Raw genomic sequence first — 27,296 nt, 5'->3', positions numbered from 1 at the left:
TCAGAGAATTGTAACAGAGCCATTACCATTCTGTGGGGCTGTGAGCATGAAGAGCTCAGGTGGCTTCTTGTAAAGATCAAAATCCAAGTGTCGTTTGTCCCAGCTCCATCTGTCTCGTGGCAGCACTGGCCTCAGGTGAGCATGCAGAGCATTCTCCTGCCATTGCTACATGGGAATTGAATGTCCTTTAGCAGCCAGGCCAAAATCACCAGGGAGGAGTCACCAAAACCAAAAAGTAAGTTAACCAGATGATTGGGTAACAGCCTAACAACTGCTGGATCAGGATCTTACCCAAGTGCCAACTTCACAAGGCTGTTTCTCACTGAGACACCTGTCAGTTTGCTAGGGTTGATGTACATGAGTAAGAACAAAGCTGCATTCTGGGAGCAAGCTGCTGACACCCCAGTGCTGGGCTGCTCTCTGCCATGCAGGAGCTCTCTGCAAGCCTTGAGAAATATCTGGCAGGGGCTGCATGTCCTTAGCTCTGTTCTCACTTTTCTCTGCACTTCCCTGGGCTTCACACACGGCTGCTAAACCCACAGGTGAGCACAGCCCACCCCTCATCCCTGTGACTCCTCTGCACAATGAGGCTGTGGGAGGACACAGCCCCCCCTGTCTCTCTGCTCAGCAGGATGAGGCCCACTGGCTGCACAGAGCACTGAGGGATGGACAGCAGCTCAGGGAGAACCTGAAAGCTTTTAGAAAGCAGAAGCTGTCCTGCTGCTCCTAAAAATAATAGGATCAAACTCGTGGGACCAAGAGCCCAGGTGTCCTGAGGAAACAGAGAGGAGAAGCAGCCTGTGAGCTGGAATCATGGCAGGAATCTCCATCATCACAGCTGCAAAACAGAGTTCAGGTTTTTTTCAGCCCACTGCTGAAATACCAGTACAGATTTTTCCAGACAAAAGTGTCCTTCCTGTGCTACAGATTCATCCCAGCTACCCAATGCTAGCCTTATACTTTCCCAGTTAAATACCAGCTGAGTTGGTACAGAAGTTGTATGGGGATATTATGATGACCAGAACAACTCCAAGGACTCTTTTGCCTCCTAATGGATGGTGTTATAGAGAGTGGGCAAATTCTGTGTTTGAGAGGAAAACCAGAAATGCTTGAAGAGGCAATGCATCAAACCAGACTGCTTCAGAATGGGATACTCATAGTTTTCTGCTACTGATGGCAGTACTGATGGCACCTTTCTGCAGTAAGGTGGCAGAAAACTGTCAGCTAAATAGCAAAGAACAGGGGAAGGGAAAGAAGAGAGGATGGAGGGGAAGAAGAGACTGATAGAGAACACAGTGGTGAAGGACAAACATGTCATAAAACTGAAACTACAAAAGACATAAATAAAAATGGAGAAAAAAAATAACCAATGAGACTGTAGAAGCCCAAAAAGAATAATTGTCTCAGAACAGCTGCCCTGACAGAATGGACACTGCACTGGGGTGGATCTCCACCAAGATCATTGCTGGATCCAAGGGTGGGGAGATCTTTCCCATCTCTTTTTTATTTCTCTGTCTCTAACCTGATTGGGAACATGAGGGTAACACAGTTTCTACCTTTGTTAAGTTTTACTCCCCATTGCTCTGTTAAGTTTTGTTTGTTGCAACCTGTTCTTTTGACAACTTCCTTAAACTTTGCTACGTTGTAACCCATAGCTTTGAAAGTACCTTCCTTTATCATTCTGCCAGTTGTAATCTCACATGCTTTATCATCTTACTCACTTTTAAGTGAGGTTGTGTTTTCATACAAACCTCCTGGGTAACAACCTTACTCCTAGAGTACTGTGCAGACAATTCCTGAACTTCATCTCCCTGAATGGGCTGCTAAAGGAGACGAATTAGAGGAGGAGGATTGGGCCCAGCTGCACCCAGGCTTCTCTCTGAGGGAGTTTAGAAAGCAAGGGGGTCCAGTCCCAATCTCGCTGGGCTGAGCCCCACTCTGTGGGATGTGACAGAGATGTGGGATGAGCTCTGCTCACTTATGAGATGTGACAGGGCCAGAGCTCATTTGGACACATGAAGGAAGGCAACAGTTGGATGGGCAAGAAGCCTGGAACCCATTCATGGTGGAATTATGATTCTTCTGACACCAGACCTCACTTGTAAATGTAAACCAAAGCACTCCCTAGTCCATTAATATCTAATTCATATCTAATTAATAATGGCAAATGGGTGTTCTTAATGTGTCTGGGGCAAACAACACAGCACCAGGGTGAGCCAGATGCTGAGGTACCCAAACTACAAATAGCAGTGGCAGCCCAGGCCCCAAGGAGCCTCTCTCAAGCCTCTCCAGGTGCCACAGTTGACTTAGGACTGAGATTTCCTGTTACCTCCTGTAGCTCCTTCCCACGTGCCCCATCACACAGCAGAGGGTGCAGGCTGCTTTCAATGCTGCTCTTACATCCAGGCAGTACAAACCCATCTGGTGACATCCACATGCTCTTGGAGTGTGCATAGGATTCCTTACAGGCAGCATCCACATCCACCAGGTCAAATGTGGCTGAGAGATACTCTTGACAGTAAGTGAATCTCTTCTTTGGTTTCTGGGGAAAAAAAAAAAGGACATTTTCTTTTGTTAATGTGAGCTCCCCTTTACTGCAGAGGAGCTCACAAGGTACAGAACCACTATCATTTCTTTCCTTGAGACTGCATAGATCAAAATTATACAAAAGACATAACATTAAATATTACCAAATGTTTTTAAATTTCATTCTATTATGAAACAATGATGGATTTAATGACAAGTGGTACAATGAGATCTTTGTAAAATAATTACAGAAGGAAGTATTTTTAATGTTATTTATGCAAGAAGAGGAATGTCATCCCTACCATGAAGAGCTTTCACAGAGCTAAAGTAATTTCCACTAGCTGAGAGGAAATGAGTATTTGTTATTAAGATGCAGGCAAAAGCAGATGTCATTCCTCAGATTTGTTCTTAAATGTTCTTCCTGCACACTAAACACAGGAGCTCCTAGTGCAAAGTTATGTAATTCACCTCTTCCCAGCACTACCTGCAGCAAGCAAAGATCTGCCAGCTGCCTCACTTCACCTTTGCCAGTTCTTGGCGAAGCTGCTGCTTTGCAAGTTCTGCGGAGTTCAGCCTCTGACAGCTATAGTTAAAGACATTTTTGCCAGCAACAGGAGAAACCCTGAAAACTTCCAACTTTGGCTTTTTCATCTTTCCTTGGAGTTGGCACAGAGCACTGATGTTAGCCTGTAAAGAGGGATGACATCTGGGAATCAGGAGTGTTATGGAAAAATTATAAACAGGCAAATAATTCTGCAGAAGTTAGAAAAAACAACAAACCTTTTTAAAGAGAAAAAAAATCCTAAAAAAAAAAATAAATCAATATATGGATCAATTACACAACAGCTCTTTGTTAATAAAATACTCCACTGCAGACCAGCACCATCTCACTCTTGCATGTGACATTCTGCAAGACTCCTGGCAGCAGAGGAAAGGCTGCTCACAGATCTGAAGAGTTGTTCTGGAGAGCTGGGGCTGTGTCTGCAAATGGGCCCAGATTGGGTCTGACAGTTCTAAGACTCCATGAGCACCCCAGCAAATCCAGTGCCATGGGAAACTCCATGAGGACTCCCCAAATCTCCCTGCTGACACCTTGTAATTACCCCCTGGTGCCTTCAGAAATCATTCTGCTGTGTTCATGGTAATTACAGCTCTGACTTCAGCCTCTGCCAGAATAGGCAATTACAGCAAGAGAGTAAAATTGCCTTTGGGATGTCACTTCCCTTGTGACATCCACTTTCTCTCTTTTTTTTTTTTTTTCAATCAAAAAGCCTGAAATGTGACTTTACCTGCTACTAAAAAACTATCCTGAATTTTCTTTTCTCCAGAGGATTTCCCAGTTTCTTTATTATCCTTTTGATTGGAAAGTATGTATAAAACACATACATTGGGAAGACTGCAAATTCCATACAAATAACAAAACAATTCAACACTTGATCTATACAGAATGTTGAAAATTCAAGTACCAGAAACAACTACTTTGGATGTTCTCCTGTCCTAACGTCATGGAATACTCCATCAAAAGACCAAAGCTGAAAAAGGAAATATTCAGGAGTTCAATTTCTCCTGTACCCTTACACAGGAACACAGATTTCCACACATCAGGCAAAACCTTTTTGTATTAAAATATATGCAGGAAAAAAAAAACTCAGGACTATTCCACACAAGCCAGGGGATGGTTAGAGTTCTCAGCTAAGCAATATACTCCAAAAAACAAGTCAGGAAATATGTGGGATACCCTTCTGTGATCTCTGTAATTAACAGGGAAGGGTTTACTTTCAACACCCTTTCCCTGAGGCAACAGGAGGGTCAGATGGACACTGGTAAAAAGTCAGAAGAGGTTCTGAAGTTCTTCACCATTTCCTTAAAGCTCAGCTCTGTCTGCAACTGCTAAGTTTTAGTTAAAAATAAAAACGACAAATCCTTTATATAATCAGCCTTCTTACCACTCCCACAGTGTCTCCCCTGCTTACCTTCAGTACTAGAATGGTTTCCCCTTTGAGAAGCCATGAAGTTTTGCAGAACAGAAATACCCTGCACTTTTTAATGGTGTTTGTACAATTCCTGCTAACACCCTATGAAATGCTGTGAAGTGTAATGAATCACTGCTTATGGAGGAGCAGCTGTTGATTAAGGATATGAAGTTTTACAACCTCTTGCAAAAGAGATTTGCCTCTTGCATATCAGGAACTACTCACCCTGATATAGTTTTTCTCTGCTGTTTCTTCCTTCTTCTGCACACACATTTCACTGTTGGTATCTAACAAAGAATGTTCCTGTTCCACTTTGCCAACTTCTCCGGTGTCACCAAAGGCAACCAAAGGAGGTTTCTGAGGGAAGAGATGCTCATCCTTTAGGGGAACTCCATACTCATGACTCAGGACTCTGATCATCTCTGCTGAGGGCAGCAGGTCCCCACGAATCACTGTCCTCAGCCTCTTACTGCCACAGAGGAAACTGAGCCTAAAATGGACATCAACATTCTATCAGGTTACTGAAACTCCACTGCCATCAAATCATTGCAGTCAATATTACTGTGGAAAAACTATACAGCCTTCTTGAAACATTTAGTTACTAAAAAGTTTAGGTCTTCTCATGTATGCTGATGTTTAGCAGCAATAAAGGAGTGCAGCAGTTTAACAAACCCACTGGGAATATTCCAGGAACCTGCTGGCACTAGATTTAGCTGCAAGTTAGTAACTAGTTGCTGAATTTCTCCAGCCTCTGGTTGGAAAGGCAATAAAGAATCAAGTCCCTTCATGCACAGTGGTTCTAGTGTGTGACCCACTGGAATCTGTCCTGCCTTACCCCTGTTTGACATCTCATCCCATGCTGCATGCTACTCATGACAATGCTTCCCTCCCATCCGAGTTCTCTCATGCACTACATTGGGCCTGGAAAGCCTAATGGAGGGGGTGTGAGGGGAGTGTAGTGTGGGTGTGTGGGTGTAGGTGTGGGTATGGGTGTGTGGGTGTAGGTGTGTAGGTGTGAGGGTGTAGGTGTGTGGGTGTGAGTGTGGGTGTGAGTGTGGGTGTGGGGGTGTGAGTGTGGGGGTGAGGGTGTGTGAGGGGGTGTGTGAGTGGGGGTGGGGGGTGTGAGTGTGGGGGTGTGGGTGTGAGTGTGGGGGTGTGGGTGTGGGGGTGTGGGTGTAGGTGTGTGGGTGTGTTAACACCAAAGTGTTTCTAAGGATCTGGCAGCCAGAGAACCCCCCCACACATTGTACTCCTGCCCTGGAGCTCAGGCCATGGCAGAGGCCACAGAAGTGATCAACCTGATAGCCAACACCCTGCCAAAAGTGGAAATTTGGTCGTTCAGCTACCACATAACTGTTCCTCATTTGCAGAGAGTGACTTTGCAAAGTACAATAAAGGAATTTAATTATAAAATTACTGTGACATTTTCTTACCATTACTTACCATCAAAACATGTAACTGCTAAATAACATCCATTTCAAAGTTGCATCAGCATTAATGACATAAAGTCAGTTTATACAGAACCCCAGGATGGTTTGGGTTGGAAGGGACCTTAAAGCTCATCCAGTCCCACACCCTGCATGGTCAAGGACACTTCCCACAGCTCAGGGTGCTCCAAGCCCCATCCATCCTGGGCTGAGACACTGCCAGGGCAGCCACAGCTTCCCTGGGAAACCTGGGACAGAGGCTCAGCACCCTAAAATTAAAGAATTTTTTCCTAATGTCCAACCTGAATCTCCCCTCTTCAAGTTTTAACCCCCTCCAGAGCTGGTGTCTACAAGGCTGCTGTCTCATCACTACAGATGCTTTTACCACAGTTCTCTCTGATTTTCTAACAAGGAATATTAGGAATGGTAAAAATCCTTCCTGCAGGTTCACTTCTCTCTAGTGAAAACATAACCACCTGCATTCACAGTTATCCCAGCATCCCAAAACTTTCATGTTTCACTGCAGGCACCTGAGCTGTAGCTCTCTAGCAAGCTGTGCACAGCACCCAACCTGCTGATTTTCTTTTTTTAAACAGTAGATACTACATTATCATTTCATGAGGAAATTAACTATCAAGTATCTAAAATATGAAGTAGTACATTACTTTCTGCCTCAAGTATTGTCAGCACATAGCTTAAGGAAGAAAGGTATTTACCAACCATCATCAAAGAAAAAAAGAAAAAGGACATTTCAGGATGTCCCAGTGATGGCCACCACTCACAAAACAAAGATGGAACATGTTACAGGTGTGTGAAGAGGTACCCAAGTTACTTGCAGAGCATTAGAATGAATACACTTCAGAATGTTAAGTGTAAAGACCTGGGCTCTCCAGTGGCTTCAGTGAAGTCAAGTTTTGTTGGTCACCAGCAAATAAACAGCTCTTGAACTGGAATGGGTCAGCCAACAAGGGGAAACAGACATCTAGGCTCAGCCTGCCTGCCAGGCCAGGTGGACTGAATTAATTTTTCAGCAACTGCCTTGACACATGCAAAATCAATTCTGGAGCAGCTAGGTAATCAGTTTGTAAAACACTACTGAGTGTGTTTTACCAAAAGGCAAGCATGGGGGAGGGGGTGGCTGCCATGAGATTCTGTGATACTGATTCTGTGATATTAGTGATACTAATGCAGATGAACAAGAATTCTGCTATGAAACCAGATGGGTGTCTGGAGACATTCAGGCTTTCTTGTCTCAGGTCTCCAGTAATTTCAAATAAGCTTTGCAGGGTTGAATCCAGAGATAAATCTAAACAAGATTTATTTTTAGCAAAAATAAAAGCATCTTTGCTTTCCAAACACAAGTTGTTCATATCAGAGATATGAACCCACCTCTGAATAGATGTATCTTTAAAAACAAACAAAAAATTCCCACACATAGAAATATTCTCATAGGTTAGGAGAATGAGATGAAATGTCAGAGATGTTGAAGACAAACAGCTGTGAGTACCTGGCAGGGATCCTGCAACAAATCATGCAACGAAACTCCCAAACAAAAAGCCAGGAACAGGAAACATTTTCTCCCAACTCTCACAAAACTCTCCTTTTCCCTAATTTCCTTAGGAAAACTCTTTTCTTAATTCCCCTTGGTTCAAGTGACTTACTGGATCTATAAAGGTCTATAAAGTCCTGTCTCCTTCTATCCCCTCCTCCACCTCCATGAGACCAGAGCAGAGAAATAAACCCTCCCCAGCTGATTCTTCTGACACTGGAATTTTCTCCTTCTTCATTTTGTATTACATGCAGACATTCTCTGATTTACTGTCCTACTGATACACCTCTCTTTCTTGTACATTATAAACTTCTAGCCAAACTAAAGTGGGCTCACTGACACCCCCTGGATCAGCAGTTAGAAAACTATGCTCTGCTCTTACCACACTTGAGGAAGAACTTGAATTATCCATCAGGCTCACAGACTGCTTTCATCAAGGAAAAGCTATTCAAGAGTATTCTTTGTTTTGTACCAAATATTCACTCCACTTTGCCACCATAACCTTTTTTAGCTTCTTGACTATGGATCTGGCTGCATCCTACCTGGACAAGGCTTGGAAGCAGATATAAGGAACCATTCTCCTGACATAGAGCAGAGGCTGCTTTGTCAGAGTGCACAGGGGCTGGCAGAGGCAGAAATGGTAACAGAGGGATTCCAGGTCTGCGTACTGGCGGTGGTGGAAAGACAGCTGGAAGTTGTACAGGACCTCCAGCTGTCCACCCTCCTGCCTGTGGGTCCTGGAACAAAGTATCCCAAGGAGAAGGTTAAAACAACCAGTCTGTACCTCAGGTTTCCTCACTTCCACAGGACAATAACTCTCTGCTTTTGTCCTTTACTCTTTGCTCTTCGATTTGTATGAACTGCTCTGAAAAAAATTATTTTGGACAAAATTACAAAGAAAACATCAAAACTCTGACGGTATAAAAAGAAAACATAAGCAACTTGGTTAAGCTGTATGGCAAATGTTTGTAAGGAAGCTCTCCACAGTTTCATCAGTGGTTTGTCCCTCACCAGCCTTAGCAGAGCTAGGAAAAATTATACAAACACTTCTGTTACAAATACCAAAATTTACACTGCAGCAGTAAAACAAAGCTTCAATTTAGGTTACAGGTGAGCAATGACAAGAGAAAATTTTTCATGCAAGAAATAACTGCAGTGACTGCAATGATCTGATTTGCATCAGCAGCAACCAAACAAACAACTCACCACCACAGGAAAGCTTTAACCACATACTACACTGCTGGAAAAAATATTAGTTCTTTTTTAAGCATGAAATTTAAGGGAGATGTTCACTTTGAATGTGACACATTTTCCCCTAAACTCAAAAGAGGAAGCAGCCCGAGTCCAGCTGCCTCATACTGATTATCTTTGGTTTATGTTTGGTTAAGTGTTTTTGTTATGATTCAAAATTGGCAGGTTTCCACAAACCAAGCATCAGATTAACAAGAGAAAAAAAAAAAGGTACATGTTGCCATCTTTATCATTTTCACCTTTACTTGGATGACTTACGGTGTAACATGACAAAGATGAGGAGATTATGGCTCAAGTGAACCAGCCACTGGGACTCGTATCCACTAAAATCCCACAGAAAGCATCAGCTATGTGCTTCCCTATAAATTGTTGTACAAAAAGGCATATGGGGAGGTATAAATCACAATTACAAATTCTGAATCTAAGGAAATACATGATGAAAAACCTCAAACTAGCTTACCTTTCCAAGTGTCTCTCCCAGAGTCTCCTGATTGCTTTGTCTTTTAACCCCTCCAAGACAAAAAGGTGAGTTGATCCATCCATTAAGTGAAAACCAGTAACAACATCCAACTGGGAAACTTTCTCAGGGGTGGTTTTCAGTTTTGATGCAGCAAGAGCCATTCCCATTAAGTGTACAGGAGAGCAGTCCAGCTGGAGGCCTTTAGCATTGATTTCTGTAATCTGTTCCACTAAATCATGTAATAAAGATGAATTATTGTAGTCAAAAATGTAGATTATTAAACCATATGGGCAACTTGTGACTCCAGCATCAGCATTTTCTTCATGCACTCCCAGTGGCACAGCTATTTCCACTCTTACTGTCAAAACTGAGTCAGATTCTAGATAATGTCCCATGGGTAGTGGGGAAGAACTACTCATTGATTCTGTTCTTGTCTGCTTTTCATCCTCCTCACTGAGAGCAGCTGGATCTGAAGCTGAGCAGCTATGAATGGGAGCACTGATATTCAAATACTTCTGACCCAGCAATAAATCAGACAGACTGACTTTAGCTACTCCATGTGGATGCCTCACTGTGCTCTTTGTAAAAGGTTTCTGGTCTGTGCATTTGCAAGCAAGGAAGCTCAACTTATCCACTTTTTCACCTGTTTCATCTTTCCCAGACAAAGAGGGCTCCTTTTTGCTGTTTTCCATGTTTCTATCCCGGTCATGAACTTCTATCTCCAAAGGTGGCCCCTGCAGACACATCTGTAATTCCCCAGGTTTCATCAGCCCTGTCAGCAGCACATTAACATCCTTAAAGTAGACATGAGTTCCATGGATTTGTCCGTGAGTTTGATGAGGTGGAAAGTTGTGGAATTTGTATTTGCAGTAGGTGGGAATGCATAATTTCTAAAGAACAAAAATATGAGAAGAATCAGATATTTGCAGTGGTAACTTTTCTTTATTTTTAACCTCCCAGAACTATCAGCTTTTCTAGCACAGAAGGTATGGGGGATGTGCTTCCCAGCACAAACTGGTCCTCCAGGGCAGTGAAGAGGTCTCTCTGTATGCCTGGATCCTGGGGGGTTGGCAGTATTCTGTCCCCTTTTTTTGCCTATCCTCAATTTTGTTGACTTTCTAAGCATGTCAGAAACCCCCTCATTGTTTCTAGATCACTGAAGGAACCTGCTAGGGGCAGCAATGCCTCCTGGGTCTTGGTTGTTTCTCCTTCTGCATTACCTTGTAGGGTTTTGGCCTAAAATAAATGTCTTTAGCTATGAGTTTGGAAATCCAAAAAGCATCCAGAGATAGTGTAGGGAATGGAATGTATGAATTCTGTTATTAGCCATTTGTTTACAAATCTGGGGAAGCAAATGGGGGGATGCACTCCACAACACTGGTTGCAGTTCCTCCATGTAGGCTCCCATCAGCATTCCTGCAGCCTGCATGGAGAAGGGGCAACCTAGGCCTGGAAACTGCAAATTTGAAACAGTTTCATTTCAAACAGTACCTCACTTGGCAGGGGAAACAAAGTCAGAACTTCTGTGGCAACTCTGAAAATTGCTTTGGAAACTACAGAGTGGTTTTGTCTCTTATTTATTACGCCGTGCAGTTAGTGGCATTTTTCCTGATTCTCTCTCTAAACACTAAGCCAATTCACCCAGCCTGCCATGATCCCTGCAGTGGGAAAATCCACCACAGAACTACACACACCATTACAAAGCTCCTGACATAATAGTATCAAACTGTTTTCACAAAACATCCTACTAAGGTTAAGGACCAGACTGGTGCAATTTGGACAAGATTTTTTATATGCTGTGCCCTTATGATTCCACCTCAGACAGGGATCAGCAAAATAGCTCCTGAAATCTAAAGTCTTTGACCTTACTTTCACACCAACAACATGTAAGACTCAGAAAAAAAGCCTTTTAGAAATAGCTTTTTTTTAAGCCTAAAAATGCAACCATTTGACAAGACATGTTTTCTATCTCATCTCTCAAAACTAACAAATGTAAAACCAAAACCCTAAAACTATATTGTCACCAACACAGAACTTTTTTTCTGCACAGCATTTTTTGAGGATGTGAAACATTGACTATTTTTTCCAAGTTAGGTAATATTTTTAGTACAGGAATAAAAATTGTCCTAAAAGCAAGTCAACGCTTAGCAACTTGTCAGCAAATTGTCTGGAACAACATGGTGCTGTGCCTGGTCTGCTGCTCAGCATCAAAGCAGGATGCCTAGATATAAATTATCACTCCTGGAGGATTGCTGGTTTGCTGCCAGTGATATACAGGCACTGAGCTGGTCACAGGGGTTTCAGGCAATATGTTAACCATGTTCTGCAATTTTGCTACTAATTAAGAAAGTTATCTTTAAAACTACACCCATTGAGGGTAGCAAGGAAAATCTTTCAGAGAAAAGCAGCAGTATGTGTTACCTGCAGCACTGCTATTGGCACAGGGGTGTTGGGGAGGCAGGTGGCTGAAGTAATCCTTATAACCAGTGGATTCAGCTCATGTCTCTGTCTTTCAGATAGAAGAGGTGTGTCCACACTGAAACTCACATAAGCATCTAAAACATCAGGATTGGCTCCTGCCAGGTGACTGGTCACTGATTTTACTCCTATTTAAACATACAAAATTAAACACTGTTACAGAAGCAATGCCATCAAGGCACCCACATTTTATGTGAATAATTAGAAACTTCCGCTGAATTAATTTTAAAATAAAAGTATTGTTTTAACTGCTTTAAAAATCCTCTTTTATAGCAGGAAGAGAAGAGACCCAAAGCAGTGTCAGAACTTCCATGTGGGCTAAATGCTGAAAGCAAAGGTTTGGATTTTTTTGATGTTGCAAATACAGTTTGCATAAATGGAAAAATTAGAACAGTTTAGAGACTTTGCATTATCATTCAACTCCTTGTAAAGCTAGAGAAGCACTTTTAAACAAACTGCCTTCTCTGAAAGCAGCACTGCCATATCCATCTACTCAGCAGCTGAGTTCCATGCTCCATGGCTATGTCTGACTGTGTGCACCCAAAAAGAAGAGATTTAACTCACTACACAAAAAACGGGACAACATCTAGGGATAATGAATGCTAATCTTGTTAACAGTCAAAAAAACCCAGACAAATAACCCATGCTATTCTGACCAATATCCCACTTTCCACACATTCTAACTGGAACGGGGAACAAGAACTTAGCAGTACCTGCTGATGGAGAATGCCAGTGCAGTTATTTTTGCCATCATCCTGCCCTTCAGAGCACACAAACCTCTGAACAAATCACCCCCCACACACACATAAAGCCAAATCCCAAACCTTTTTTAAACAGAGTTTTCATCCCTAGGGAATTTCATGTTCTTTCAAGACAGCTTGCCCCAGGAACCCCACCAGCAGGGCTGTTTCAAGACAAGGAGATAGAGAGCACACCTGGCATGTCCCTCCCTCCCTGCCCCTTCTGAATACCTGAGAGGAGGGGCATGAGTTCTAACTGCAGAGAAGCAATGCCATAGTTCTTTGCCCCAGTAGAACCAGTGTTTCTTTTAGGACCAGAACCACTTCTACCTGTTGATGGAAAGCAGGGTTGGAATGAGGACCAAGAAGGAAACATTTGGTTGCAATTAATCAAAGAAATAATTTCAAATTCACTGTAGTTAACAACATAATTCATTATCATCCTCAGAAAAATACATAATTATACACTTTAAGACCACCCTACTGTTTAGTATGCTCAACATTCCATTGCACACTCTGCTACACCATATATAAAACCCGGACTTTACAAAGTTAAATTTTTAACAGCAAGTATTAGAAGTTCAAAGAATTACCATAAATAAATCTGTCATCATCATCTTTCTATTCTTGCTTTGCATCTAGACATTATGACACTTGTATGGTACTCTTTGTGATGTATTCTGTTGTTTCCAGCAACATTTTTTATACCTTCACCTCTACAAAACAGGATTATTCCCATTCCTTTACCTCACAAGGATACCATGAAGGTAAACTCAGTAATATTGTCATTTTCTTAGATGCTGAGTACTTATTCTCAAAATTCTTTTCCCCCAGATCCAGTCTTCACCAGGCCAGCAGAAGTACCACCAATCCCAGTCTCAAGTATTTAAATCCCAGCCTCAGATGCTTTCTCCAGAATTTCAGCACAGATAGTTCAAGTTGGACAAAAAAATGTAGCAGGTGAACACAGCAACTTAAAAGAACTGTGGAAGCATTACTGCTGCTGGTTTATTACTGTTCCTATTATAAAAGGAATGGCAGAATATTTTAAGGACAAATTTACCACACAAATGGGAGTAGAGGCATACAACTGAATTTTTCTCTTCTAACAACAATAATAATGTGACTAGAAATATTAGCAGTACCTAAATTATACTGAGTAAAAAGCACTCCACTGAAAATAACCAAAGTGATAACCCACAGACAGAACTCCCTGAAAATAACCAAAGTGATAATCCACAGACATTACTCCCCTACAGAACTCCCTACACAGTGTGTAACTATTCATCAAAAGCCCATAAAAGAAGAATTCCAACTGCCTTAATTTTGAAAGAAATAAGTGTGTGGAAGCTTGAGGGAGAACTGTACAGAACTGATCAGATAAGCCAGGGGTCCCCAGAGTCATGGGAAAAAAAGCCCCAACCAGAGCCCCAAGGTCAATGGAGCTGGTTCTGGGTTAAGCTCCTCAAAGCCCCCCTTGCCACTGCCCCAGGTGCTCCCCCCCAGCATGCAGGCAGGAGGGCTGCACAACACCTGCCTCTTCCTCCACATGCTGCCTTTTCTCTTGGTGTTTTCTCCACTACTCCTCAAAAGCTCTGTCCATAAAAGCAGGAGCACCAACCTCTGCCACAGTGGACAGTGACAGAATGACACATCTGAATCATAGAATCGACTGGGTTGGAAGGGACCTCAGAGATCAAGTCCAACCCTTGATCCACTACTGCTGCAGTTCCCAGCCCATGGCACTGAGTGCCACATCCAGTCTCTTTTTAAGTATCTCCAGGGATGGAGAATCCACTACTTCCCTGGGCAGCTCATTCCAATGTCTGATCACCCTTCTCCATACAGAAATTCTTTCTCATATCCAACCTAAACCTCCCCTGGCACAACTTGAGACCCTGCCCTTTGTCTTGCTGAGAGCTGCCTGGGAAAAGAGCCCAACCCCCCCCCCGGCTCCAACCTCCTTTCAGGGAGTTGTAGAGAGTGATGAGGTCTCCCCTGAGCCTCCTCTTCTCCAGGCTGAACACCCCCAGCTCCCTCAGCCTCTCCTCATAGGATCTGTGCTCGAGTCCCTTCACCAGCCTGGTTGCCCTCCTTTGGACCTGCTCCAGGACCTTGATATCCTCCCTAAACTGAGGGGCCCAGAACTGGACACAGTACTCAAGCTGTGGCCTCACCAGGGCTGAGTACAGGGGCAGAATCCTTTCCCTGGACCTGCTGGCGACGCTGTTCCTGATACAGGCCAGGATGCCATTGGCCTTCTTGGCCACCTGGGCACACTGCTGGCTCATCTTCAGCTTCCTGTCAATCCAGACTTCCAGGTCCCTCTCTGTTCCCAGGCCTGGCTGTTCTCCAACCACTCTGTCCCCAGCCTGTAGCGCTTCATGGGGTTGTTGTGGCCAAAGTGCAGGACCCGGCACTTGGCCTTGTTGAACCTCATCCTGTTGGAATCAGCCCAACTCTCCAGTCTGTCCAGGTCCCTCTGCAGAGCCCTCCTGCCTTCCAGCTGATCCACACTCCCCCCCAGTTTGGTGTCATCTGCAAATTTGCTGATGATGGACTCAATTCCCTCATCTAAATCATCAATGAAGATATTGAACAGCACTGGGCCCAACACTGATCCCTGGGAGACACCACTAGTGACCGGCCGCCATTTTGATGCAGCCTCGTTCAGCACCACTCTCTGGGCCCGGCCCTCCAGCCAGTTCCTAACCCAGCACAGGGTGCTCCTGTCCAAGCTGTGGCCTGACAGCTTCTTCAGGAGGATGCTGTGGGACACGGTGTCAAAGGCCTTGCTGAATGTCCCCAGTCATGTGTGGGCAAAAGTATTCCTCATCATCTGCACTGGGAGTGATGCCTGCTGCAAACCTCTGAGCTCTGCTAGTTTTTGGCCAGCCAAGTATGCTCTGTAGCATGGCTGAGTTAATATATATTCTAGAGTCCATTGTTGCAGCAATTATCATCTTTCAGAGGGCCTTCATCAATTCTAATTGTCTCATCTACAGATGAGAGAGCAAAACAGCACTCAGTGGGGCTGTGGTTTTTCATTTAAGGCATTGAACAAGCACTGGAAATAAGAATAGAGTGTAAACTACAGATCAAAACCTGGCCTCCAGTGGAAAAAGCAATGCAAGTGATAGGAAATAACAGCAGCTTGATAATTTTGTGGTTGGAATAGTTGTTTCAGCTCCAATATTACTCTTCAACTGTTTTATAGATTTCGTCATTGCACAGCGAAGTGCCTTGCAAGTCCCCATCACCTCACCCCTGGAACACTCCAAGTAGGAGAAAAGGCCCATGGCCATCCCTGCTTCACACTGCCAGCTAGGGACTGGAAAATAAAGTTGTTTGGCTGCTGAACAGACACAGAAAGCTCATGACAGAGGCAAGACTAGAGCTCAGGCCCCATGCCCTTTTTTTTAAACCTTAAAGAAAAAAAAAATTAAAAAACAGTTCCATCCAGAACTTACCACTCCTGGAGACTCGTTTCTGCTTCACAGATTGTTTTTTTTCAAACATCACACTGCTGGAAACATTAAAAAGATCTGAAGTTAATTAAGAAACGTGGAAAAAAAAAATCCTCGCCACAAATTATGACTACACAAAATAATGCCACTTTTTAAAAAAATGTAATATCAAGTGTAAAAGAGCTCAACTGCCAGAATATCAACGCAAAGGACACCAGAAAAGGTTATTACCAAGATACATGGTCCTCCTCCTGAGTAAGAGACCAAGCACCTGAAGAGATGCCTAAAGCACAATGTCTAGTAGTACACACTGAAATATCTTCCTTACAGGTTTTTACTTTTTGAGGAAAAAGAGCTGTGTCTGTTCTATTACTGCTCACATTTGCTGTACACTGTAACACAATCACAGATGAGCAGAAATCTAGAATTAATACCAGTTTGCTCTGTTATAGAAGCAACTACCTCCTTGGGGGGGAAATGCAGCTAGGAAAGCTCTCAGTTTCAGCACCAACAAGCTTCCCAGGCTTTGTACAACCAGGCACTGCTGTACATGGTTCTTCTGAAGACCTGACACATTTTATTCCCTGAGGCACACACATTCCTTAGAAATGTGACTTATTATTGTTGCTGAAAAATTAGTATTAATCAGAAACAATGAAAAGGCTGTTTAGCAGAGATGACTCTTGCTGCATTTTAAATCTGCATAAATGATTTTGTTGTCCCTGCTGTTCCCTGCACCTGGAGGGCAGCAGTGCAGCACATACCACAGCAAAATTATTTCACCCAAAGAACACTTTGAGCCCTGGAGATTCCTTACAGCGGGGTGACAAAATTGGTAGAAGAATTTTATATGAAGTTAAAAGAAAACAAAATGTCTGTCCAAGAAATTTTACATCAGTAGTAACAAAACCTGGCTGTTGCTTTGCTTGTAATAAGAGCACTCTGAAAAAGGGCATTTGATAATGTTCTGAGAGGTACAATGTTTAGTAATGAAGTAATTATAGTCCAATAGATCTACACAGTCTGCTGTATTACACACAGTTTGTGACACTTCATTTTCATGCTTTAACCTGATAAACATTTTATTGTTAATAACACAGACTACAGAACTCCATGCCACCCAACCATCTCTAAGCCTAACAGACCTGGACACAAAGCACAACTCTCCCTGACTACAGCACCCACAGCCTCTCACAAGGATTACTTTAAGGATTTCTGGTGCTGAATTTTCTCTCCAGATTATCATATTCAATCTACAGCATTTTTTCTCAGATTTATTAATATGTGCAACATCTTCCCTTTACCACTGGCATTAAATCTTTCAAACATCCTTTCTTCCTTCTCCTCCCAGGAATTTTAATCTCAGAGGTCTAAGTTCTTCAGCTGCTCCACAAACACTTTAATTCAGACAGGCAGCCACGCAGTGAGCAACAAATCAAGATGGTGGCTGTGAACCTTGAAGCAATGCATGCTTATAGCACTAAAAATAATAATTCATTACCCAGATTAAGCCAAGCAGTTCTCAAATAATTTTACCTGTCCTCAGAGATGTTTCAAAAAGGACTGTAGTAATAGCTGGGAGTGGGGAGAGAGAAGGTTGCTGGGTGGTTTTGCAGCACTTAAAGTGATCAACACTGAAACTACAGCTTTCTGAGATCTTTGTATTCCTATGAAAACACAGTCTGAATTGTTAATATATGTAACATGAACTAAGTGGTGAATGACAGACTGACAAAATAATTGCCAAAACCTAAATTAAAAAAAATCTTGCATGCAATTTTCTAAGTAAACCATTATGCTAAGGAAAAAAACAGACCTGCTAAACTAAAAATAGTGAGGCTGTTTCATTTGCCTCAATTAAAAATAAAAGAAATGAATCAGTGCAGAGAGTCAGAGGCCCTAGAGACCATCACTATATACAGGAACCTCCAGGTGTTGGGAATAAATGAAGAAAACTGTGCTGTGGAGTTCATGGAGGTAACATGGAATTTATTGGTGGATTTGCTGGAAACCTCCCACTGAAGACTGAAAAGCACAGAGGACATCAGAGCATGTGAGGGCATTTATAGCAGTATTAGGGATTTTTCTGGAACCAATCTGAGAGGAGAATGCAGCACACATCACAATCCTTGTGAGTATCATACTTCCAGGCTGTAGACTTCTGACAAAAGGAGGAAAGAAGGAATCTGATCCTTTAGGAAAAAACAGATGCTCTTTCAGGTGCAAAAGGAGCAGCAAAACTTTGCCAACAATAAAATCGGTAGAATATAACTTCCTGAATTTCAGCTCTGCTTTTAAAGTAAACATGGAGACTGCTGGTCAGGTCACTCACTAGTCCTACACTAGGAATAATGATTATATAAACACCAGTTCTTTCAACACAAGGCCAGAAAAAACATCACCACAATCACAATAATGCTTCAGGTACTTGAAAGAGCAACAGCAGAGTATGTAGAGATACAACACATTCATTTTATCCTTCACTCCGAGGAGGAAGTTTTTTCCAGGAGAACTAATAGCTGATAAACATTCTACTGACTCTTGGTCATTAGACAGTAACACCTCTAAATAGGGGGATAACTTCATTCTCTTTTGAGCAGGGTAATAATCCCACTAAATCTTGTTCAGGAGAAATTCCTAAACTTGTGTAACAGCATCAAATGAGGAAGTATGTCATGGAACACATGAGTGGATTTGTTACCTTTTGCTACCACCAATTAATTTTTTAGAAACAAAATGGGAACCTTGAGAAAGCAATTTAAGAGTTCGTATTTCTTCATATGACATTCTGAGTGATGTATTTGGGATACACCCTACTCGTGATTAATTTCTCTTTCAAGTGCAAAGTCTCCCATTAGGAACAACACTCAAGAAAATTAGATTTTTTTTTTAAATGTTATACTTTCTCAAGTGTTGAAACCTATAACCTTTTCTACAACTTCAGAGAGTTACATGCTCAGTTTTAGAAACTGAACAGAAAACTATTAAAACAAGTTACTTATTAAACCAGTAGAGTGAATAACAGTTTCTAAAAGCAGAACAGAACAGGGAACTACACTGCTGCAGCAGTATAAACTCAGGATTACCTTAATTGCTTTAAAAAATTACCTCATGGTAATTTGACCCCCCAGAAATCCTTGGTTACAGAGCTGGTCCCTTGAGCTCCCCAGGTGGGTGTCTGCTGCCCCCACCTCCACCTTTCCTGGAAGGACCAGGGACCCTCAACACCACCACTCCCCCTTCAGCTGCTTCCTGACTTCCAGCAGGAGAGTGACTCCAGTTCCTTCTCCATCTGTCTCACTGACACTACTTTATCCCACAAATCCTAAGTCAAAAAGTACAAGTGAACAGAAGAAAAAGCATCCACAAACAAGTAAGCTGAGCAAAGTTTGTCATTTTCTGTAATTCTGTAAGGAGCTACTTCACCCCAAATAGATCAAGCCTGATGCATCAAATGGGATTGTGATCCTTTTGTTCCTTTCCTATAATCAGTAGCATGGCACAAAAAGCAGTAGTTAACCACCTCTGAAACCACAGTGGAGTTAAAACACATTTTTAAAAAACAGATACTGTAAACCAATTATATACTGTCAGCTAATTTTTTTTAACACAAATATTTCCCATTCTTACCTTGCTGTGCTTCCATCTTCTGTCCTTGATGGATGTAGCAAGCCATCAGATGTTGCCAGTTCATTCAGATCAGTTTCTTTTTCTGAATTAAAATAAATTTTACATGTGTTACTAAGTATTTCTATGTTTTCATAACTCCCATAACTTTAACAAAATGCATCTGCAAAGCTCTAGAAAAATGTGGTAAGAAGTCTTAGGCAAGCTGTATTTCTAACTCAAAACCACAGTCCATTTGATTTCTGTCTCCTCAGCAAGGATGTTTGCATAAGCCTAAAATATATAAAATATCTTTTCAACAAGCTTTGAGAGATCATGCAGAAAAACTAAACAACATGAAGTCAGACTTTATTTCTTAGACATTAAGTTCTGTAGTAATTATCATGCTGCACATCCAAACAAAACCAGGAATGAACAAGTAATTAAAACAAGGTGACAACACCCAAATCACATTTTGTTAGCACTCAGTGTCCCAACAGTACTGAAGAAGGAACTGATGTCAATAACACATCTTAATGCATGGAAGGCTGCATATATTAAAAGTGCTATTTTGTTTATTTTTCTCAATACACTGTTCCAATTGATCTTCTAGTGAATACTCATAAAAACCAGTCATGTTACCAGTGTCCAGATCTCTCACAGCACATGTAGAAACATCCAGGTATTTGTTCAATGTTTTCTATATGCCAGGAGTGTGGTATACAACACCTAACTGTCTTCAAATGTCATTTAATTATAGAAAAACACTCTGCAGTCACAGATTTCACTGGTAATGACTCAACACTTAGCTTCATAATGTCTCAGCCTTAGTTACAGTGAGATGCAGGTCTTAATTACAGTGAGATCAGAGCAAATCAACATTGTATGAATGGCAAGGAGAATTTGCACTTGAATAGCTGAGTATGTTCCATGCAATAAAGATCAAAATTTGCCATTATAAGCAAAGATGAAGCAATTCAGTCTTGGGTTTTTACCTGCTAGAAGCAGGATACTGAGAAACTGGAACTACTTTCATGTTTTCCAGAGCACAAGTACACCCCAACAGTGCACCTAAGTTTTTCCAAGTAATGAAAAAGAAACATAAAAAGGCAGAGAACCAGTCAGCACGTAGGGAAAACATCTGCTTTCTTCCACTCTTGTGCACTGGAAGCTGTGCTGCTGTTCCCCATCTCAAACACACTCTGCCTGAGCAGAGCTCACTGTTGGGTCCACCGAACCTGACTGGGCCATCACTAGATGGCACTCCCACCAACACACAGATGCTTTCTGCCAGCCCAAGTACACCAGGAATTCCTCTGCTCTGACTTGGGTGGCAACCTGACGTTCATCATTGCAAAATGAGGGGAAAAAATAATGTACAAGACAACCAAGCAAAGCTGGTGACACCTGGTGACACCTGGTACCCCTCAACAGCATGTGAGCAGCCCTGCATCGGATGGCAGTGTAGGGGGAAATGGCATTATCTGCTGAATCCCCAGGACACTACTGCAAAGGTTTCCTTTGGATAACTCTGTCTAAATATCTGCCAAGTCCATTTTTGATTGTAGCTCTACTAAAATCAGATCTATAACACACAGAAAGGACCTAAGCTATTTGCCTTTTTCCACCAAAAAATCTGAAATAAAGGAAAAAAAAAACCAAAGGAAAGCTAGCAGGCAAACATATTGTTTGTGTTTCACAAGATTACTTCAAGTCAAAATATAGTTAAAATATAGTTTCATAATAATTGGTTTCCTGTCTTTTGGACACCTTTTAGTTCATAAAAAAACTATTCAATTTCAAGGCCCACTGCCTAAAAGCAGGATTTTTCAAAAAAGCAAGTTCTCTGATGCTTGAATTCAAGCTCTAGGGCACAGAGCTGTCAGATGATCATTAAACACTTTTTGCTGTAGTTCCCTGCCCCAGGTAGCACAGTGCTCTTCACTGCACTGCTCAATGAAAGAACAGCTCAAAATTTAGCTTTGTTCTTACTGTGTAGTGCAGGGCCCTGGGTCATTTCTGACAAACTGTACAGTGGCCCCCATGCAGTAGAATTACTGAAGTCCTCCTAAAAGAGCTCTTTAACACACACAGCTAAAGGATCTTTTTGATTTCTCAACTTTAACCACATTCTGTAAGATGGCAAATACCATCTCCCATCACAAGAGAGTGAAAATTGAAGTGCAAAAAAAATCAAGCACAAGGTTTTCATTAGTCCTGGTGGCCCAGCTGCAAAGCCAAGGACCTTCATCTTGTCAGCACTCTCAGAATGGGAGATTTTTTTTTAACTTTCATCACTAAAGTTTTCGACCATATGCTCTTGATCTCAGTGGCTGTGGGTGAGCTCCCCATCCCCTGATCTCCAGTCAGATTCTGAGCCCTGGTGCCACACAGTGCTCAGGCTTTTCCATGAACTAGTAAGGAACTCTGAAGGAAAGGTGACATCCTGGATTCCAGTTACCTGAAAACAGCTGAGAAGCAGCAAGAATCTGGGAATTTTAGGTTTAGTCATGGCTCCAAATGTCAATCCAATCACAGACACAAAGCAGCAGAAAACCCTGTGGGTTTTCTCTAGCATGCCTTAAAAACTTTCTGTGAGACAGCTAGATCTCTTTTTCTGTCCCAATTCTATCCCAAAGCTATTAACATTATTTTCTACCTATAATACCTTCAGCCTTCTTTGCAACACCTTGTCCCCACAGCAGACTCCTCAGCCCTGCTCACCCATTACCTGAGGTGCCACTGCACCCCTCCCTTCTTGCCCATTAGCCAGTTTCAGTTCTCATATTGTTTACCTTCACCAGGGAGGGCTGAGGACTTCTCCTGCACCTTGGGTTCCTTTGCTGCTTTGATTTTTTGTACAGCTGGCTGCTGGCTGGCTCTCTTCAAAGTGTTTCCTTTGCAAAAGCACTGTGTGTTTTACACCATCTGTCAGAGGAAAAAAAATTAAAAATAAATTCCCTGGTTTAGACTTGAGTGGTTGTGCCACTCACATCCTGAACAACGATTTTCCCATGGCACCACTTCCCCTTTTCCTACTATCTCTAAGAAGCCACTCCTAAAACTTGAATTCTGTTCTTCTAGAGAGGAAAGTCACTGCAGTTACTGAGATTCACCTCAAAGCCCCACAGAAGAATCTGGCATGGGACACACTCTTGTGCACTGCACAGCTATACATATTCAGAAGAAAACAGTGGGGCAGACGAGGCTTGTAGGAACCCCAAGAATACTGGGAGTGTAGAGGAGGCAAACAGCTCTGGCAGGACCTGAGGGGACTTCTCCCTCAGACTGCCCTGAAAGCCTGCAACAAGGAGGGGAAGCTTTCAACCCTCTGTCCCACCTTCCTCCTGGTGCTAAAACCTAGGAAATGCTGAAAAAGTTTCCATTCCTCAACAACTGCTGCTCAGGTGTTCAAACCCACCTTAAAGAGCAAGCACAAATGCTGCCAGAAATCTGCCACCAATTGCAGAGCCAGTTTGCTGACAAACCCTCTCATACCTGAGCAAACATTTAACAGTATCACCCAGTAAAAAAAAACCCCAAATATCTATTAACTAGCATCCAGAATCTTAAAACTTCATGAAATCTCTACCCACTGATACACACAGCAGAGAAAACCGCAGCATTTTACTAACAAATTATTCACATTCTAATAATAAAATTAATTATCAAAACCATTTCAGGGCGTAAGAACAAAGCACACTCTGTTTCCTACAGGTTTCACCTCACATTTATTTCTCTGGTCTTTATTAAGGACTGAGATCTCATTTCATACATGTCTATAAGAATCCTAACAAGGTATATCCCCTCTAATTAGATGAGCTCAGCCTGTAAAAATTAACTACACATTATAAAATAACTGTCTTTCAAGCACTGAAAGGTGCATAGCATAAAAACGTGGCTGTACAAGTTGTGCTTCTCAGGATTACAAAAAAGAAATAAAAATCCGTCTTTAAAAATGAATGCATTCATTACTACCATTACTGTACAATAGCCTCAAATAACCCATTATTTTTCAAAGGTTTTGATTAGTAAGTCCTAATTATATGTTCCTGACATTAAACATTTCAGAAAACTGATTCATACATTCATTAAAACACAATCAGGACTGATTTCAGTAGGAATGACATATGAACAGAAACCCTCTCAAAAATAACCTCTCAGTAGGTGCAGTCCAGTGTCAGGATATGTTTTACCATGTGCCTGTTTGCATGTCACTTACCAACAGCCTCTGCATCCTCTTCTAGTAGAGGTTTACTGTACTTTGGTTTTGAGACACCTTTGTCCTTGGTATTCCAGATTTTACAATTATTTGTGATCTCTTAGTTTTATTAGATATTCATTAGTGACACCAATGTCAACACTGTGGTTCCATGATACCCACATCCTGTCATTTTCCACCCAGGGTGTAATGTCCTGTTAAACAGAAGATGAAACTCTTTACAGGAGGTGACCAGCACTGAACAACTTCTGTTCACACACTGAGCACCAGCACCCGAGCTCTCACACTGCACATTTCCAACTGCTCCACCTTGTGCTGGGTCTTTCATGATCCCCCTGCTCCCCTCTGCTGTGTCAGAGCAGCTCATGTGGGATTCAAGTGTCCTACCCAGCCAGGGGCTGAGAGGAAGCCCTGAGGTGAGAACAAGCAGCAGCAGTTAAGCTGTTGCTCAGCATGAGATGGTGGACTTTGCAGAACAAAAGTAAATATATACACTTTAAAATGCTGAATAATGGTTATGAAATTAAAGCACCAGCACTAAAACTCCACAGGCATATGCTGGAAAACTGCAAGAACAAAGCACTCAGCAGAGCTGACAATATAAAACATTTCAATCAGCAACTTTGTAAGTGCATTTTGGTTTAACTAAAAGCATCAAGCTGATACTCTGAAGAGCAAAGCAATCAAAGAAGGCCATTAGACTGCAGTGCAAAGACCACATTGAGGATATAGATTGTTTTACCAGCTAACAGTCTCTTAAAAAAATTATTTTAGTTTTTTTAGAAACCATTTCTTAACAAACCAAGGTGTATTGACAACCAGATTTTTAGGTTCCTGAATCTGACTTCACAGGATGCAGTTAGGCACCCACAAACTTGCAAAATTCTTCAAGTACCATAAAAGTCTTTTTTTTCCTCAACAAAGATCAGAGGCATGTTTTTTCATTGTTTAATTCATTGTTAATAAGTTTGATAGCTGCCTTCAAATTATTATTTTTATTATCTTAGTACTTGAAGGATAAAAGTTAAAAAACCCAAATGAGATGACAATCTAGAGGAAAATGAAAATAAGAAGCTATGAAATCCACCAGCCTCTTCCTACAAATATAGGAAGTTACTGTCAATCTGGACTAGCAGAGTCAAGCTCTGTCTTGGTATCTGTTATACAGCTGGTGTGCTGTATATAATTAAGACCCAAGCAGCTGTTAAAACAACATGCAGTTACATTACTCTACACCTCAATACATCCTCCCAGCTTTTGTCTACAACATGTTGGATTACTTAGTTTTATTGTATCTTTTTACCTCAGAATCAGACTCTGTCAATAGCTTTGCAGCCACCCCAAACACCACCAATTCCAGTTTCCTAGGTTCCAGGTCATCTGGCAGCAGGAGGTACTCAATGTGGTAGCTGTAGTGCACACTCGGAGTAGCTCCCAATTCATCAGCTTTAATTTGCTTTCCTTGTGTATTGGAGGGACTGGGTTTCTGCTGCTTTTGTCCTAGAGAGATGATGAGAATTACTTGGAAGCATCAAATGACACATCCAGGACTGCCACACAGACTCATGAAGTAATAAAAGAAGGGCTCTTGGGAAAACCTGTGCCAGGAGCTGACCTGTAGACAGGATGGGGACAGCCAGTGAGATTGTGAGGGTGCAGGTCACAGGATGGGAGCCATCCAGTTCCACACAACTATTTTCAGATGGGGGGAGTCTGCTGCTCTCCCCGTCTGGGGTCAGATGTCCCCCACCTCTGAGCACCTCCAGGTTTGCAGCTTCAGAAGAGCTGGTAGTGTCCAAGTCTGTCTCCATATTCCTCCACCTCCTCTTCCTCCAGGGCTCTGGGTTCTGCTTTGTCTCCTTGATGTGCAGTCAGACCACAGACTTGAGGGCTGTGGACAAGACAAACACCTTATTTTGTGCTGAAATAAAAACCCCTACTAAAACCAAAGCAGCAGCAAGTAAAGACAGCACGAGGAGGTTCAAAACTGCACATTTTAAACCTGTTTCAAAGTACAAAGCACCTGTACCCCTACACACACTGAGGAAACTGAACGCTGAACAAGTTTCCCTATACACCTACAGACATCCAGGAGTAGTCAGTCCATGGAAAAGCCAAAGGGCTCAAAAAAGTGATTAGGGGGGCCTCACCTGAGGGCACAAACCACCCCTTTCTCTCCGACTTTGAGGGGTTTATTGATGAGGGGTTTATCGCTGAGGGAGTGGGCGGGGCCGAGGCTGGGATGGCGGGAAGGGCCACAATGGCGGCGGGGGCTGAGGGCCCTGGACACCACCGGCTGGGGAACCCGGCTCCACCCTCACCCTGTCACCCCGGCTCCCAACCCTTGGTCACCTCGGCTCCACCCCTCACCCTGTCACCTCGGCTCCCGACCCCTGTCACCTCGGCTCCACCCTCACCCTGTCACCTCGGCTCCCAACCGTTGTCACCTCGGCTCCCGACCCCTCTCACCTCGGCTTCCGACCCCCTGTCACCTCGGCTCCATCCTCACCCTGTCACCTCAGCTCCACCCTCACCCTGCTACCTCGGCTCCACCCTCACCCTGCTATCTCGGCTCCCGACCCTCTCACCTCGGCTCCACCCTCATCCCCTGTCACCTCGGTTCCCGACCGTTGTCACCGGCCTCCCCGCCGCCTCTCCCTGTCCCTCATAGCGGTTCCCGGTGGCCGCCCTGCTGTGAGGGTGCTGAGCCCCTGGTTGCCCAGGTTGCCCAAGGAAGCTGTGGCTGCCCATCCCTGGCAGTGTCTCAGCCCAGGTTGGATGGGGCTTGGAGCACCCTGGGCTCTGGGAGGTGTCCCTGTCCATGCAGGGGTGGCACTGAGTGACCCTGAAGGTCCCTTGCTGAGCTCAGGCCTGTCAGGTATTCACCTGAATCAGAACTAACGTTCCATATACACAACTTACAGATCAACCTCCCCTTCCTTAGCAGCAAACCCATGACAGGGTTAGTATAATCCTGTATTATTTAATAATAATTGTTTTTTTTTCTTGCACAAACCACACATCCCATTTTTCACAGCCCAGTCCTTAAGCCTGCTTTAGCACATTTAGGTTGAGAATATTCCACATGGAGGAGAGGGTGAAAAAGGTCTTGGCAAATAATTTCAACAGATTTTGGTTCTTTTTGTTTACCCACACAATTATGTCTCACAACCCATCACTAGGAACTCTGGCTGACATGTCAATTGTCTGCAAAAAAGCAGTTGAGTGGAAATTAAAATGCCAGTGGAATAAAACATGATTATCATGAAACACTTCCCTGATGGATTATAATTTCAACATTTCTGGGTCTATTGTATCAACAGAAGAATCCCTGGATTCCTGTGTGCTGTTCCTGTCTGTCGCTGCCTCCACGTATGGGTTTGGTAAATCTCTTTCACACAAACCCAATGACAGCACCTGAATTTTTCATATGAACCTTGAAAAGCACACCAAAACCCAGAAGGATCCAAATCTTTAAAATTTTTGACAGTTCAGTGCTCCTTTCACACCTAAAACAGATGAAGACCGAAATCCTTGATCCCAGTCTTCTACTTCAGCCCTTGGCTCCAAGGTGCTGCGGGTACACCTGATTTTCCA

At 42.8% G+C, this 27,296-nt stretch overlaps 2 protein-coding genes across 2 annotated transcripts; one reads left to right on the top strand and one right to left on the bottom strand.

Moving 5' to 3' along the window:
• On the bottom strand, nucleotides 1-25,510 carry KIAA1257 (KIAA1257 ortholog). Its single transcript, XM_030458623.1, has 12 exons — nucleotides 25,315-25,510; nucleotides 25,003-25,199; nucleotides 23,700-23,763; nucleotides 19,502-19,583; nucleotides 15,875-15,930; nucleotides 11,608-11,792; nucleotides 9,187-10,076; nucleotides 8,018-8,212; nucleotides 4,725-4,989; nucleotides 3,049-3,213; nucleotides 2,330-2,542; nucleotides 1-165 (listed from the first exon to the last, which is right to left on the bottom strand). Exons 1-12 carry the CDS (start codon nucleotides 25,508-25,510, stop codon nucleotides 1-3), a joined length of 2,673 nt encoding a protein of 890 aa, XP_030314483.1.
• A 449-nt stretch (nucleotides 25,511-25,959) lies between these two features.
• On the top strand, nucleotides 25,960-26,370 carry LOC115599018 (proline-rich receptor-like protein kinase PERK2). Its single transcript, XM_030458622.1, has one exon. The coding sequence runs from the start codon at nucleotides 25,960-25,962 to the stop codon at nucleotides 26,368-26,370; it is 411 nt and encodes a 136-aa protein (XP_030314482.1).
• The last annotated feature ends 926 nt before the right edge of the window (nucleotides 26,371-27,296 follow it).

The sequence above is a fragment of the Calypte anna genome, chromosome 12 (assembly GCF_003957555.1).
Source record: "Calypte anna isolate BGI_N300 chromosome 12, bCalAnn1_v1.p, whole genome shotgun sequence".
NCBI lineage: Eukaryota > Metazoa > Chordata > Aves > Apodiformes > Trochilidae > Calypte > Calypte anna.
This window is presented reverse-complemented; position numbering and strand designations above follow the sequence as displayed.

Bases quoted from the DNA above. Each gene is read 5' to 3' on its own strand.
- LOC115599018 (XM_030458622.1), top strand. From the start codon at position 25,960: ATGGCGGCGGGGGCTGAGGGCCCTGGACACCACCGGCTGGGGAACCCG.
- KIAA1257 (XM_030458623.1), bottom strand. From the start codon at position 25,510: ATGGAGACAGACTTGGACACTACCAGCTCTTCTGAAGCTGCAAACCTG. The intron at 11,793-15,874 runs GTAAGTTCTGGA...ATGTTTAAATAG, and splicing joins GAAACGAGTCTCCAGGAGTG to GAGTAAAATCAGTGACCAGT. The intron at 2,543-3,048 runs GTGAAGTGAGGC...TTTTTTCCCCAG, and splicing joins TTCGCCAAGAACTGGCAAAG to AAACCAAAGAAGAGATTCAC.